Source organism: Micropterus salmoides, unplaced genomic scaffold (genome assembly GCF_014851395.1).
Source record: "Micropterus salmoides isolate LMB-PRFRI ecotype aquatic unplaced genomic scaffold, ASM1485139v1 Ms_hic_scaffold_22, whole genome shotgun sequence".
Taxonomy (NCBI): domain Eukaryota; kingdom Metazoa; phylum Chordata; class Actinopteri; order Centrarchiformes; family Centrarchidae; genus Micropterus; species Micropterus salmoides.
Genome location: NW_024041373.1, coordinates 24367933 through 24385156, shown reverse-complemented (window position 1 = coordinate 24385156; position 17224 = coordinate 24367933). Strand labels below are relative to the sequence as shown.

General features: G+C 38.7%; 1 protein-coding gene across 3 annotated transcripts in view; it reads right to left on the bottom strand.

The window, feature by feature from the left end:
* Positions 1-17224, bottom strand: part of abch1 (ATP-binding cassette, sub-family H, member 1) — a 39947-nt gene that overhangs the window by 15309 nt on the left and 7414 nt on the right. For all 3 annotated transcript variants that reach the window (XM_038737108.1, XM_038737109.1, XM_038737110.1), the window contains 10 exons: positions 15746-15894; positions 13607-13766; positions 10555-10709; positions 8294-8401; positions 6813-6906; positions 3064-3138; positions 2518-2686; positions 1041-1137; positions 782-950; positions 56-156 (listed from right to left, as the gene is read on the bottom strand). In XM_038737108.1, the coding sequence (XP_038593036.1) occupies positions 56-156; positions 782-950; positions 1041-1137; positions 2518-2686; positions 3064-3138; positions 6813-6906; positions 8294-8401; positions 10555-10709; positions 13607-13766; positions 15746-15894 (1277 nt within the window). The remainder of the gene's footprint in view (positions 1-55; positions 157-781; positions 951-1040; positions 1138-2517; positions 2687-3063; positions 3139-6812; positions 6907-8293; positions 8402-10554; positions 10710-13606; positions 13767-15745; positions 15895-17224) is intronic.

The following is a 17224-nucleotide window of genomic DNA, read 5'->3' as shown; positions in this document are numbered from 1 at the left end:
TTAATTATGATAAATAAATAATAAATAAATAAATTATGCTGTCTGTTTCTCCCACCTTTTTGTCAGGTAGCTGGTGAAGTTCTTGCCAAAGCCGATGACACCCCAGTACTCTCCGTTATAGACCCCATCAAAAGCATCCGAATGGGACAAGGGAACCTGTGGATATATAAAGAATGGACATAATTCATACATTATACACTACGTTAAAATCTTTTAAAAATCAAAGGGAATGCTGATTGACCAAACAGACATTGTGCTTCACATTTGTATCCAGTAAAACAAAACACATTTCATATGTTTTTGTACTTCACTAGAGCTGTTTTACACAGTAGATTAAAAGGTTGCGTTTCGGGGTCACACACAGAAAGAACCTTTCACTGAGTCTGTTCTGCTGTGAACAGAATTGAAACATGTTTGCTTAAAGACAAATTAAATATAACAACTGGGAGAGAGGCAGGTTACTTCCTCTCTGAAGGACTGAACCGTCCAACAGTCACTTTGAGCTCTGTAATAAAATGTTTTAATTCAGTGAGCCACAAATCAAACACACTTCTCTGCAGTCTGGTTGATATATAAAGTAAAAATCTGTCAAAATACATCTAATTCCACTAATTCCAGTTTTACAATAAATTTATCCGCTACAGGGTAAAAAAAAAAAAACTGGTGACCAAATACAGAAACTACAAACTTGCTTTCTTTGGTTGTGACGTATAAATATGAAAACAGATGGTGTGATAATGCCTGATGAATATCATGACGTCTCCCTAGGCCAAATGTATACCTGGTGCACGCTGGAGTTGTCCAGGAAGGAGAGCAGCGATTGGCTGTAAGCAGAGGAAGAGGTCTCGTTGTTCACTACGGCAACCTGGATCCCATTTGGGTCTCCTCCAATACACAGACAGATCAGAGAGACCTGAATGACGGGCAGCAAGAACTGGAAACACAAGGAGCTGCGAGCAAAGGACAGAGAGAGTGACGTTAGTAACGCTGCAACCAGATGTGCTACATATTACTATTAAATACTATGAACTACAACATACCCAGGCATTCTTTTCATCCGCACCATAGTTTTGATGATCAGGGCAGCGATGTTTCTCCACTTCGGCAGCACGTGTCTGGTTCGCACCTTCCAGTCCGCTAAACACACACAACAAGTACACACTCTAAAAAGGTTGCAAAAAGGTTGCAAACAAACAGTAATTCCAGTGGTGGTAATGTAACCAAGTACATGTACTGAAGTACTGTACGTAAGTACAAATGTGAGGTACTTATACCTTATGTGAGTTTCTTCTTCTCATGCCACTTTGTATTTCTACTGAGCTGCATCTCAGAGGGAAACATACTATTTACTTCACTAAATGTATTTGAGAGCTTTAGTTTAAAGCATATAAATTAAGATTTGTGCATACAAAACATATGAAGAGATTATAAAATATAATGTTTGGTCATAAATGAAAATACCCAACATTATGTAAGAAACGCTGAAACAATAAGTCGATAAATAAATTACTCGATTGACAGAAAATGTATTTGCAACCAAGTAATTTTTCATGTAAAAAAATGTCATGGTTCACAAATGTTAAGATTTGCTGCTTTTCCTTTAAATTATTTTTATTTATTTTTAATGATTTTGAGGTTTGCACTGTTGGTTGGACAAAACCAGCACTGTGAAGGTGTCACTTTGGGATTATGACGGGTTTTCTCACTGTCCTCAGAATGTTTTATCAACCAAACAATCAATCGATTAACGGAGACAATAATCAGCAGATTAGTGTACATAACCTAATACTTAATAGTTCAAAGTGAGCTCCACCCGAACCAACTACAGCAGTAAAATCCTGCTTTTAAATTAATGCATGAGTAATAATGATCAAATATGTATTAGAACACAGTCACAGGGGACATTTATCTGAATTGAGTACTTTCACTTTTAACACATTTTCCTGATTATCCTTTTAGTTGTGTAACATTTTCAATGCAGGACTTTTACTTGAGTATTTTTAAAATGTGGTATTAGTATTTTTACTTCCCTCCATCTCTGAGTAACTCAACAGTTTTTCACATTGCTCAGTGTTTACATATATCCCATGCCACTAATATATTTACCACCCCACAAAAACAGGCAGAACCGCATGTCAACATGTCGATTTAACTGCTGACATGATGAATGAATTTCCACACAGAGAACAACTGAAATAACATTGACGTCAAAACAAAGATCCTACTTAGCCAAAGACGCCAACTGTGAGGTGTTGTTGTCATTCTCATTTTTAATAGCCAGGTTTCTAAAATTAGCAGAGCAGCAAATTAAACAGAGAGTCTTTTATCTCTTGGACCCCCTTGGCCACTCACAAACATTTCTAAGCAGCAATAATATGACTCAGACAGACTGGACATGTTATGAAGAGATTTCCTGATATTAAACACTGCAGTAATGATTTCAGATAATGGTCATATTTGTGTTTTGGAATATAATGAACTGAAATAATACATGTACTGCATGTTTCAAAATAGCACCTGAATATTTGGGAACTTCCTCTGCCGCTCCTGGTCCGACCCCGAGAATTGGCCGACTCTCGTCCCGCCCGCTCTCGAATGACTCCAGCTGCCCACCCTGCGGACTGGACCGTTTAGAGTCGATCTGGTCCGACGTCTCACACAGCTGGAGGAAGGCGTGCTCCAGTGTCTGCAGCAGAAGATAATGTGGGTCAACAGTGATCAGACTACCAATATACATTATATATATTTTTCGTTCTCCCCTGCTTACTTTTTTGGCCCTCCTACATGAAGCTGAATCTGAACTAAGAATCAGACTTCTATCTCACTTTCTTCTTTCGTCATGCATATTCGAGGCCTCACTTTTGTTTTAATCAACATGCATCTAATTCTTTTTCATATCTTTAATGTAATACTGAAAATAAAGCACATTGTATTGCCATTGTTCATGAGATGTGCTACAGTATGAATAAAATGTTTTGCTTTGTGGTCACATGATCGACCTCCCTGCCCTGACTACCAGCACTCCTGGGTGGCCATACACCTTGTGTGGGTTTTAGTACTCACTGATGCATTGTGCTGCTTCATGACTGCGTCTGGAGGGCCTTCAGCCAGCAAACAGCCGTTTCTCATGAGGCCGACCTGGAGAAATAACAGGAGTGTTGAGCCTGATTTGGAGAGAATATTTGTTCACTTAAATTGTTATGTATGGGTGACGTACTTGTCTTTTAAAACAACAATGTGGGCAGAACGTTGCTGCTCAAGTATGTATATGTGAAGAGACACTAAATCAAACAACAGATCATGGCACCTGTACATGAATCAAAACTTCAATCCCAATCCATACCTACCGCCTCAAAACTGTTTTAAAAAGACACAACATCTAGTCTATGTTTCCACTCCAATAAAGAAAAAAAAAGCATAAATAAAAACCCTCTCCAAAAATTAGGTGGAACATTGCTTTTTATAGCACTGTGCACACCAGACAACAACAGCACACAGTAACAACATACAATGACGGACAACTCTACACTCTCAAGCCATTTCAGCAAGGCCTTTAATTGAAGGCAGCTATATGGCTGAGGGTAGGTAGTTTTCAAAGTCTGGGACTGTGGGCCTCCCCTAAGACAAAGCTTAGAAAAAGGCGCCCCCTCACCCCCCCTTAGTTTAGTTGGTTAGTTTCGCTCAAGTCCTGGATGCCTTAGGAATCATGATTATGTGACTACACCAAATACATCAAAAGAGGTCTGTCCTATTTATTGTTTCTGACTCTGGGAAAGAAATACCAAAATTCTTTTTCTCTGAGCTCTGACTTTAACCAAATCACATACATTTAGGACATGCTGATCTTCTTTTGATGACTGATGATATATTTTTTAACTGAGCTGCCACAGGAACAGATTGGAGCCCGCCGTGGGGAGGCTTGTCTTCCACTTTGAAAACCTCTGGCTGGGGATCAGGCTTTTCTCAAAGCGAGCCCTCCTGCCCCACTGTGCTGCACCCAGAGGGAAGTAGGGTAAGATGGTGCTTGAGTGGGTGTGTGATGTCCTGTGCTATTGAGGTTTCAATGCACGCAATGTTTATTTCTGTTAGGTTGGGTGTGGGGAGACTAATTATCCTCGCGGTGGTGTTTTTTTATGTGTGTAAGTTCGGCCTGAAATTAGCAGCAGAAACAGAACAGTAGGAGTGGCTGAATAATGCCCTGATACAACAAGAGGAGGATATGTGGGGCAACATATAGTCCTTCAAGATCGTTACATGAATGGAATAGAAAACATTTTGGGGAGCGCTACTGACCATTAACAGCCTACGTTACTACATCCCAGTCCTTTCAGTGAAGCTGCAGAGTTCACACACGCTCCAGCTCTGTAGGCTAGTCAGTAAAATGTTCAAATTCAAATTCAATGTGAGCATGTGAGCTAAGAACATACAAAATGTAAAGCAGTTTTAGAGTCACATTTCTCCCCTTTTGGTGACTAACTTGGAGAGGGAGATCAATCTGTCTGACTCCCAGGGGAAGCTAATAAGCATATTTCCCCAACATGATGAACTCGGAGCACTCGGTTTTATGGTCTTTCTTCTACAAAGAAGATTACTGGTGAAACAATGACTGGCTCATGATTCATGGAACGGCAGGGTTTATGCTGCGCCAAGCATTAGTTTGAGCAGCAGTGAAGGTGGTTTTAAATGTACTGTAAAATGTGGGGCTATTACTGTATGTATAGAGTCCATGTCCTTTATACTGTTGTTCTTGTGCATGACCAACTAACTATCAGTGGTATTTTGACATGATTCTGACTGAAATCTGTGACTTTATGTGCTAAAAAGAAACCAGAAAATGTAACGGCTCTCTGGTGAATGTATATCATGTGTTTCTACATTATTTCCTATTCTCTCTCTTCACACTGTCTGTCGAGATACAGTTTGTCGGTTGGGTGTCAGTTCAGTCTATGCAAAGTTTTCAACAGCTGCAAAGGTCCAATGTCCAAACCGATCATTTAATCTATCACACCATGATCATATGATAAAGATTATGTAGCCAATAAACCTCTTTCAAGTAATTACCTTTCTAGCAATTCAGTTTTATGTTTGTCTGCATACAATGTGGCTTGACCATTATTAATCTGTGTTTATTGAACAAACCACAAGTATCAATGTCACCAAAACATATAATTTTACACAGACTTGATGGACATGATCTACAGTTACAGTTAAAAAATCCCATGAAAAGAATAATACCAACAATGTGTTACTCCATTTGTCAACACTGTCTGACTTCCCTAACCTGTCTGTGGCACTTTGTTGCTACTGAAGGTGTAAATATTTGAAATGGGTCACAAATTTATTGTTTCGTTTAAAAAAAAAAAAAGGGGGGGCTAAGTAATTTCCTAAAAATGATGAGCACTGTAGATTTTAGCATATTTTTCTCAAACAGGAGCAAATTATGCATTTGTTAGGGACTATTTTCAGTCGCACATTTGGTGCACTAGTATTTACAGCAGCAGGACGTTGCATGTGGTATTGACTCAAAATAAACTACAGTGTGTCTGTACAGTGTGTGTGAAAATGTTATCCAGTGCAACATTAATGGAGCTCTATGGCACAGAGGAATATGATATATCTGGATACACACTATTTGTTCGTAGGATCAGTTCATAGAGAAAAATCCAGATGTATCCTTTAAACTGATTTATGAAACTGGTTCTTTAGATGTATAAAACCTCTTGAAGTCCACTGGATCGCCTGCTTGAGCTACTTCTAAGCTGAGATCAAACATACAAATTTGAATGTTTAAACTTTTGTCAGTATAGACATGCTACACATTGTTAGATCAGTTAGATTCTCTATAATTCAATAGTTTGGTTAATTTTATGGAAACAATAACCCCCAAACTCTAATTCACTCAGTTTTACCAGCATGGTAAACAGGAGAGATGGAAAAGAAGCGATGACCTCCTAACTTTGAAGTGGTCGTAAAGTCTGAATGTGTGACTATTCCTTAATTTTTTTATATTCATATAATCTGTTAGGATCCACCGATCAAAAGAATCAAAACGTATTTTCATAAAAATCAGTCCAAGTTGTGAATACTGTCATGTAAAGTCCATCGCTCACTGTCTGCTAACTTCCTGCACCGTGTTGTTGGGTATACTTATCTTTGTTACCTTGCTGCCTACAAAATAAAAGTGCCTAAGCTGTCTGTCGGAGCTTGATCAAATAAATGATTTGTCATTGATATGTTATTGATCTCTTAATTTTTATACAAGTAATATTCATAGCGGTTGAACTAAACAATTTGATGTTAGCCTATTTAACATCTTTGCTGAGGAAGAGTTTTGTACGAAAGGAATTAAAGGCCTGTCCCAAATATAGGAAGGGTGAGTTCAGTGGTTTAAGCAAATAAAAGCCCAGGCTTCAACTCAATCAACTGAAGTTTTACGGTAGTAACTGAAAATTTAAGCAAACTTTTTGTTTTGTCCGTAAAATGAAGACACAAGAGAGCTTCTATACAAACTCTATAGGATGTCTCTCATTCAGTGTGAACTTTTGTTCTTCCTGTAAAAACTAATAAAGAATAAACTTGATCTGATATGTCAACAGTGCAGATATGAATAGACTCATTGTTTTTCTATAAACAGGCGAAACATTAGGACTAGTGTGGATGCAATGCTTTGTTCTATTGATTTTGCAGCCGGAAGCCCTGATCCTTGTTTGTGAGTGTGAATTTATGCTTAATTGTCCTCGTGTGTTTACGTACATGCACATGGGCTCTCTGTGCGCATGTGTGTGTGTCCATGCATGTATGAATTGTCTCACCACATTGGCTTGCCTCGCCTCCTCTATGTAGTGTGTGGTGATGATGACAGAGACTTTCCCCGTCTTCACAATCTCCACCAGATGCTGCCAGATCCTAGAGGAAGGAGACGGAAGAAACCAAACTCATGACATAACACTTGACCCACTTGTTAATAGATTTTTCCTAAAAGCGTAAAAAGCTCACAGCTTCGCCAGCACCAGTTTGCCTGCCAACCGTCTGACCTGACCTTTGTGGTGCTATTATACAATGAGATTAGAACAACACACTGAGGGAGGGCCGTACGATTTCAAAAAGGTTTGTGAGGCTCTGAGAGTTTGTCCATACAAATTCTTTCCCAGTAATCATTGTTAGATGGATCCAGAAGTTGTGGAAACATAATTTGACAGCATTATTAATCTTTTGCAAAAAAAATCATGCTTAAATGCTAAATACATACAGTACAATACATTAATGGATCTTGGAGTTGAGCCATTCCTCCTAAGTAGTTTTTTGGACATGGTTATAGATTCTTTTATGATTTGTCAAGATTTTACAAGGCAGCATAGAAGCATCAACATTGTCGAGGTTGAAAAAGTGAAGCGTCACAAACTTTTTAAAACACAGATTACTTTGTTCTGGACACATACTGGGTTATGTTTCATTCCTTAACCTTCAACTGGATTATGCGGCAATAAGTTTTATCTGGCAGCCATGTGACGATGCTAGATAAATCTTAGGTCACAAGAAACAACGTTGGAAGAGAAAGCAATTGTTTGACAATACTGTTGGAGAGAGTTGTGGGTACCAGTTGAGTATCTACTGTTTTAAAAGGAGTGGTATTTAACCTTTTGGTATTTAACTTTTGATTACAATTTTAAGTACAATTACAGCCTATATCTAGCACAGCAACACAATTTATTGATATAATATCAATAATGTGATTACTCTGGGGTTTAGGTTATAGATTAATCAACGTTACAGTTTAAATGTTGTCCTCGTGTTTAAGGATTCATTGCAGCATAAGTGATGCGATTTTCTGAACTCATTCAACTGTTCCTGCTGAATAAAATGTCTCATGTCTCTACTTGTGATTTTTTTCACTGCTTCATATCCCGCTGATTACTTTTGACACGTGTCATCTTTGTCTCTCAAAAGGTTTTCTGCGACTCTCTCCTTTACGTTTGTAAATCACAAATGCTATTAAAATGAAAGAAAGGCCTGGAAGGAAGCCCTACTGCTAAACACTCATTATTAATCACAAGAGATATTTGCCAGTATAATTCAGATTGTCTGTTAAGTTCACTACTAGCTGGATATAGTCTGTAAATGTATGTAAATCTAGTGTCTCCGTTTAGTTTCTTATGTTTTTATGAGGGAATGTGTGAAATTATATGAAATGTGTAAATGATCTTGTTAAACAACAGCGCAGTATTTTTCCGAGAGTGACATAAATTACAGAACAGCCACTGGGAAGAAATAGCTATGAGTGTGTGTTACATACTTGGCCCTGAGCACAGGGTCCACTCCGACTGTCGGTTCGTCCAGGATGAGCAGCTCTGGGTTCTGAAGCAGAGCCGCTCCGAGAGACACCCTACGCCTCTGACCCCCACTGTAACACACAGAAAACAAGTGAGAAAAAAAAGTCACAAAGATAAAATTTCTCCCACAGTCCTAAATGTTTTATAACTGATGGCACCTCACATCTATGCATGCCACTCACTCCCAAGGGAGGTGCTGGCAGGCAAAAGTAGCAGTAGAGACAAAACCTGCGAGACGAACCTGCCTGACAACACGGAAGAAAACAACAAGACTTGAGGGAGGGATGATGGGAGGAATGGGCATTTTGACAAATGTTATTTTATTGATATTATCTAAAAATGTAAATAAATTTTAATGCATCCCAAATTATCAGACTGATACCACAGTGTGTTAAAGACAAAATGATATGAAGCAGAAACAGACAATGAGTGCCACATTGTGTGTTTTTTCATTCCACGAATAACTTTCATTTTATTTATCTGGAACAGTTTCAACAACCTGTGTGTCACGTAAAGCTGCAGCAGAACAAGTGAGGAGAAAGCTACAACTTTTTTACAGTATCTCTCAGTCCAGAGTAACCTGGATTCTAGATAAAAAAGAAAGTCAAAGGGTAACTTAATGATTAAAGCAGAGTTCCATCAGAAGAATTTGGTGAAATGCCAAATACAAAATTTTAATTATATATCACTTTGTTTCCTTGTATGGCTTGTGAACTAGGCTTTTTGTACAACTTCCTCTTCTGTAGAAGAGATACAAATGTAAGTAGCTTATAGTGGAAGTTCAGCTGAGTGGAAAGTTTTTCTTCCGCAACAGAGAAGCTACAAGCTGGCAGAAATCTCCGCAGCAGGAAGTTTGCATCAATCAAAGCTTGGCAGATATGATAATTTGTTCAATGTGACAATAAACATGTTGGATAGTGCACACAGAGCTGCCAATCAGGTCATTAGATGGTGATGCAAACTGGCGTGAGGCTGAATGTAGAGTCTCAGCCTCGGTGCTTTATTTTGGTGCACAAGTTAATAATTTGTAATGAGAAAAAAAGCACAAGGAGAAGCTTCTTTACAGAACATGAGCTGCACGGCACACAGCAATATACAGATACATGATATTTCCTCAAATTAAACTTTGAGGATTAGACTTGAGGACTTTGCCCGGCGTTGCCAGACAGGATGTAAAAATTGTTCTTGTGAAAATGGGGGTCGCTTTTTGTACTATTTGAGCTGTTTTCCCCTGATGGAGAGTTAAAGATACAGAAGTGAATCTTTCCCAGTTATTATGATTGGGACTGACAGGGCAGAGAGTTCAGTAACGCACTGCGACTTATCCCAAATGACAGATAAATCCATTTTATAGTTCATTAGCCTGCGTTGACAAGTCTTTCCAATTAAAATTATGAATTGGTTACAAAGTCACAGCTCTGTAAAAATCTATTATAAGTGATGACTTTTTATGTTTATTTTAACATCATCCAAAACACTTGGCGGAGATAACTTTTAATTACTGTAACCAGTGGAGCGTTTAGACCCAAAACTTTATTTTTCATCTTATCTGACCAATTTACTACCCAGCACTACACAGGACAAATCTAATCATGTTACTGAGGTAAAATGTTTGCTGTTTTATTAGTGACCAGGATCTGTGTGTATTATTTTAAGAAGGTCATCACACACAACCCAATACAGACTTTAAAAAAACAAGTCAATCATAGTATTGCAGCATATAAAGCCACTACTCCCAAATTAACATTTTAAAATGATTGGACTGCTTGGTGTCAGTCAAATCTGGAAACAATCACCGCCCGCCTCCCTACCAGACAAAGTCATATTGTTTTGTGGGTGCAGGGTTTACAACCTGTAGAGGAGAAAGCGATAATGCTTGACTGTGTTTGTCTGAGTGTGCACATTAAATCAGGTTATTGAGGTGTCAAAGTACACAGACATCACGTATCTCACTTCATTAACTGGCTGTATCTAGAGATATACTGCATTTGGCTTCAGCTCACCAGTCCTGAATCTAACCTCTATAAATCATCATCTCTGTGTTTCACTAAGCACAAATTACTGACCTTTAGGTAAGTGGTTTTACAAACAACTTCTGGTGTAAATGCTGCGGCAATGAAATGGACCAACAATCAGTCTTGCATACAGTATTATGTTCCCAAAAAAACAGACCTAAATCACTGCATATTAAACTCATTCTGTCACCTCCTACATGTGGTTTTACCTGAGATTTCGGACCAGACTGTGCTTCTGAGGTAGATCCAAGATGTCAACGAGGAAGTCCATGCGTGTCTGGGTTTCCCTCCACGTCAGGCCGTGGATTCGGCCATAGAAAGTCAGGGTGTCACTGATGGTGAACTCGTTGTACAGCGCCAGGTCCTGTGCAACGCAAAGACAAGGTTTTAAGAGGTTGTATGTGTGTGGATGTTTAATCATAGATGTCACAGAATTTATCAGACAAATTCTGCTTTACCTGAATAAATTACACCTTAAAAGTGGTCAGATTTGTTCTTATATCAAATTTGATCGCAGAATAAATAAAGAAAAGTACAAATCAGAGCAAATATTTGATTCCAGCTTTTGGTACTTCACAGTTGACTCTAAGCCACGGACACATTTCAATCAGTACCAAAAAAGCATTAAAATTAATAACCAGCCCTAGTCTTATGACATCTCTCCCAACAGTCCCTTGCTCATAAATTGACAGATAAAAAAACTAAATGTCCAATGTTGTATCTAAAAACTAAATATGTAACACAATACTGTTCCATCACAAAAACAAACATTTCAATAGCTTGGGATAAATACAACTACAATATTACACCCAAAGATAAACACAGTAGATTTACTAAGGTAGTGTGTGTTTTATTTCATCCTGCAGATCTGTATCAGCGCTGCTGCCTTCTGAGCACTTAGAGACCTTTGACTGATTTTCTTAGAATACCTCTGTCACAGAAAGGATTACTGCAGGCATTTCTTGAGTTACTATTTAATCTTGAAGGATTAAGGTCTTAAGTAATGGTTCATGAGCACATTTTCCCGTAACAACAAATAAGTATTTTCTTTTTTTTTTTTTTTTTTACAGTATATTGCTAGTCTCTCTGTTTGAGTCAAAGGTTTCAAGTCAATGAATTTCTCTGCATCAGACAACACAAGCCATGTTCACCACAGCAGTGCAGCAGTTACACCCCAGGGATCAGATGAAGGTGTCATGTTAAAGGCTTTGTATTTGCAGGAAGGGATAAAGTGTCCCATTTCTTCTCCTCTGGGGTCACAGATCACTTCCTGAAGGGACAAATGTGATGCTACACACAGGTTATCAAGCTTTATCAGATATCCAGTTGGACTGCAGAAACACTCAGGTACAGGTCACTGACTGCAACAGAGGCTGAGTTAACCTCTTGGAAACAGACACCTAAAATAACATACCCAAAATTAATCAGTAATAACAGGCCTAGATGCATAATTCTGGATTATTTATTGTGAAACTCAGCTTAAACATTAATGTAATCAAATCAAATATAAAACCAAAGCTATTTGCCACTGCCAGGTCTTTACCTTTTATCTAGCTTGTTAAAACAAGTTAGAGTCCAGAGCCACGATCATAACATCCTAACAGGAACCTTCTGTGCAACAGGTTAACATATATAAATCTGTTTTCTTGATTTTCTTTTCTGATAAGGTTTCAGCAAAAACAGTTTATGTTAAGCAGCAAGTGTCCCTGTTGAGTGAGGTGAATTGTTGTGGTGGTGCTCGCCTCATGCACACATCCGCCCGCTGCCAAAGTTGAATTGTCTTGAACTTTTTGTATACGACGTGCAGCACAAATTATTGGAAGAGAAACTGACCCTCGCTATTTGTGAGTTTCCAGAATCTGTTACTGTTTACTAAATGACATCCACAGGAGGGAATTTGCATGGCAGAGCATCCCCGCAAAACTAGATGAAGGCCTATCAGGTAACATTAGTCTATAATTTTAACATAAGTTAAATAAGCTACAGCTGTGTAGTGCACAGAAGCCGTTGCCATGGTTACTATCCATAGAGCGCCTCCATTTACTCGCGGTGCCCTTGTCTCCCTGTCTGTTCCCCTGAGGAGTGCAGAACACCCCCGCGGGGCCAAGCGACTAAGTTGTGATTTTAAGAACGTTCCTAAGGCCAACATCTTCCCCAGTATTAATCAGCATGCAGCATGTAGCTATCCACTTCGCTATGGCACCTGATCGCTGGTCTTACTTTTGTTTATCTTCAATTTGAGAGAGAAACGAAACCTAAGAGTTCAGAGGTATTGCGCAATACCAAGATGAGGGCCTCAGATATTTATACACACAGAAAACAGCTGCTTTTGGACTGAAAACAGCAATAATGGCAAAAGTAAGTCAGTGGTTTTAACTGTAAATGTAAATTAGTGCATTTGTTGTTATTATTACCTGGCTAATAGGTCTGTGAGTTTAGTGATTTGAGTGTTCTGAGTTACACAGCTGATCAGAGCTGGAGCTGAGCTTTCATCAGAGTGGTCGACTGCAATGTAGGATGAGAGAAGATATACCTAGAAGGCAATAACTGCAGCCATGTACAGTGATTACAGAGCAATTTATGTTGTGATATAAGTTCATTTTGATGCTTGGGGTTTGATGTGTGTTTGGTATGTATGGATAAAAATGGTTGGTTCGAAGTTCTGGCTGAGCCTCCTAGCTTCACAGAAGTGTGTGGCATGCATAGGGTGACAAAATACTAGGATCAGATGTGGATTTCTCATTTGCATTTTGCACAAAAATCAATTGTCCTACCCGGTACTACCGCTGTTATGAGCAGTGGGGTGAGAATTTTGTTTGGAAAACACACATTTTAAAAAACCTTCACTGGACAAAGGTTTAAATGTGGAGCAAGCGTAATGCTAACAGAAAGCTGCAAGGAACCTGCAGGTTTTACAAAAAGCAACCACAATTTAAGATCTTTCCCTGCCTACTTAAACCTACACTGAATTTAAGATCAGTTTAATAACCAAAATCATGAAAGGAAGCTTTCTGACTGAACATACAGCTAAGAATAAGGACAACGGGAAGTCTATTTACAGAAAATAATGACCTCATGTTAAAGGCCTTGTACTTGCAGAACATCTGATGCTTTTCCAAATATTTTATGACACTTTGGGCACATGAGTATATTTCAGTGGGTTAATCTATACAAGCAAGAGCAGTAAAGCGTTAAGCCATGTAACAAACACACATATACCTTTTAATGTGTGGAAGATACACTTGAGGATGTGCTGTTTACCTGTGGCATGTATCCGACCATCCTCCCCGGCACATCATGGCCAGGGAACGCTGGCGGCTTGCCTAACACAGTGATATGACCCCGTGAGATTTTCAGAGTTCCAACGATGCATTTCAAAAGCGTGGTCTTCCCACATCCACTGGGCCCTAAAAGGCCATAACTGCAACACAGAATCAAGAGCACAACTTTTAGTAAAGATGTAAATGTTACTGTTTATTTATCATCTGTTTTTATTGTCAACAGCATGTTGTCAGCAGATGTTGGACTTTCCTTCAAGCACACAAACAATGGTGCGTTTGTGCTGAATGGAATGAGGACCATGTTTTGAGAAACTATAGCTTCTGTACACATAACGCCAGGCATGGGGGGAGCTCAAAGAGTTCCTTATAAATATTTTAAACAAAGGAAATAGATAATGTCTATGTAAGCCCCTAAAGATAACCAGATGACTGTATTAGATAGCTCAACAGTGACTGCAGGCAACGTGACATACCAGTGCTTTTACGAGGCCCTACAATTAGATTGTGTAAGATACTGTCCAACAAAACAAAACATCACTGTTTCACTCAGAACGTCTCACTCAAGACAATGAATAAAAGTGAATGTGTATTTTATAAAATGTAAATAAATAATTATTGCTTTCAACTCTATACTGTGTTTTAATCTCAGCAGAACCACAGATCTCTGAATGTTACACGTTTTGTACCGATTTGTATTTGTGCCTCTTTGATAGAGAGCTTCTTGTGTGATTGTTGAACATCACCAACATCAACTGGAAAACTAGCAACGCTTTAGAAAGTAACCGTTCCTCCTTGAGTCTGACAAAGTGATCAGATGTGTACTCACACCAAACATAACCATAACACATCATGGGAGAATACAATGTACATAGAAGAATTATTTATAACTATAACCTTTATTTCTAAATATTATTCTTACTGATTCTCTCGCTCACTCATTGCAAAAAGACACTCAATAAAAGGGCAGTAATGTAATATCAATAAATTATCACTAACAACAAAAACAGCTCACATACACCATACCTCTAAATAAGACTCTGTATGTATTCCAGGTGCAAAACTTTATCAGCTTTGTCATCAAGCACATATCCAACCTGCTATAAAAGCTTCTTGTGACAGCCTTGTTCATATCTATCACTTTCCAGTAGATTCAGTACGTATGTACGCAGTTCGGGAAAAAGTAAACAATGTAAAATGAGTGGAAACTCTTTCTCACTCAAGGTTTTAGTTTTTCCACCAATCTTCCTCATTTCAGGAATTCAGGTATGTGTGAGTAAAGTGATCCTGTTACGTGTTAACCTACAGAAACCCTTTCTGATGAAGCTCACGCGCAGAGAAACGACAAATGACGGATGACAGACAACACTAACTAAACATGAATTTTGTATTTCAGTTCTTCTATGAACTTCTAGATCTGTATAACAGAGTCCATTCCCAATTGAGATAACATATCGTAAATGTCTTTGCAATGACGAGTTCCTTTCACTTCCCTTTGGGGTGACAGAATTTCCTGATCCAGCTTTAAGGAGCCTAACAAAGTAGATTTATTTAAGGTTAACCTGACTGTCCTGCAGGAAATTGAGGTTTTGGCAATGGATCAGTCAGCAGATACATGACAAAGGAGAAGGCGAGTAGACTTCTAGAGTTCCAGCCGGGTCCTGGACAGACACACAATAATGCCAACTGCATTTGCATGATGGGAACACATCTGCCGTCTGGGAGGAGAAGGGCAAGTCCATTGTTTGTGCCTGTTTAGTGCTACAAGGGGAGAGGTGGAGGTGTAAGGTTTCTAAATGCATCTAACAGTACATCTAATTAAACGGTAGGTGTAGTTAGCTTTTCAGCCTTTTTAATACTTCTGTTTTTATGGTTCTTTTGCGTTCTGCAACTACCACCCTGATTCCAGATCGTTTCTTTCTTTTTGTGACGTCCACTGTAATAAGAATTTATTTTAACTGACCAGACAGAAAAAAATAATCAAGCACAAGGAAAGATAATTTTCCTTTGAAGCTGGGTTTAGTTTTATAGATAGATAAAGAGATAAAAGCCTTATCAATCGAGGAACACCGTCTGAAATGCCAGCCATGATGACACACATGAGCCAGTGCGCTCCACTCACATTTGTCCCTGTGGTACAGTCAGGTTGAGGCTGCTGAGGACCTTCAGTTTGCCGTACGACCGGCACACATCTCGACACTGGATAGCGAAACCCGCATGTCCAGCGGGCAGAGAAGCCTCCAAATCAACCTTCATATTCCCCTCCTTCAGCTGGAAGACAGGACAATAGGTTGTTAAACATCAATAACATATATAATAATCTGTGGGACTGCCTGTCTGCAGCATATATTGATTATTTTCAAAATTCACTAAATGAACCGAGCAAACGGGACACAAGGACAACAAGAACTCACAAGGCTGAGACTTGATGCTGGTCTGTTTACGGTGCATCTTTAAAGCAAAAGAAAGTGTCTGTTTTCTTCCACTGAACATGAAATACTGTTTGCAGGAAGGAATTAATCTACATCAGTGTTGCTGTCATAAACTGTTCCTGCACAAAGGAAGGTTTTATATGAAGAGTCTCAGTTAAATAATGTCAGCTTGACAAAAAATGTCACTGATTTAGTAAAAAAGGGCTTCCTTTAATTGTTAAAGAGATCAATCTGATTTTCAGAGGTTCATTTTATCAAAATGTGGAGTAATGTGGAGTGGTAGAAATTTCCATTGACAATAATACTACAGTAAACAGATATAGTCAACTGACCTGCTGTGATATTTCAAAAATACAAACCGAAGTCAAAAGCAACTGAGATAATGCAGCCAGTGCATCTTCTCTTAAAACTTTACCCATTACTGGCATATTAATGCTAAGAAGGACCAAAGTTGATAAGCCTCCCTCTTTGATTTTCACATTTACCTCAGCCAGATGCAGAATCAGCTATACTGGCCAAGTAAAGGAATTTGGAGCCAAACAATAACATGTTTCTGTGATCATCCCTAAACCACCAGACTAATGTATTGTATATCATTTCATATCATATTGTATGGTTTATTAAAAGGCTCTCAACTCAGATCATTTCTCCTGATTATGTCGCCACATCGGGCAGGTTTTGTTCTACAGTAACACTGCTTTTGAGCTGTATTATGCTGCTGATTAACCACCCTAAATGTGTTAGCTAAAATGCATTTCTTTCATTACAAAATCCATCCATCCATCGTCAACTGCTTATCCTAAAAGTCATTCTCAGAAACTATAAATTAAACAACTATTCAACAACATATGCTGCCCGACTACGTTTAACTCCTGTAGAAGTTTGTAGGTCCATCAGAAGGACTAAAACAACATTACTCACTGTAAAACCATCCAATTACTAAATGGCTCCCCGATTCTGCACAAGTACTTTACAAAAGAAGAAACTACTTTGCTCTTTCACCAAAAACTCCAAGATGAATCTCACTTCTGGCACAACAACATACAGAAACAGCTTTCATTCTCTGATATTCATGGTGGTTTCCTTGCATCTTGTCAAGCTTCATCAGACAGAAGTATTTGGGTCGTAAAGCAATCCTTTGCACAGTAATCTCTAATAATGGTCTTCTT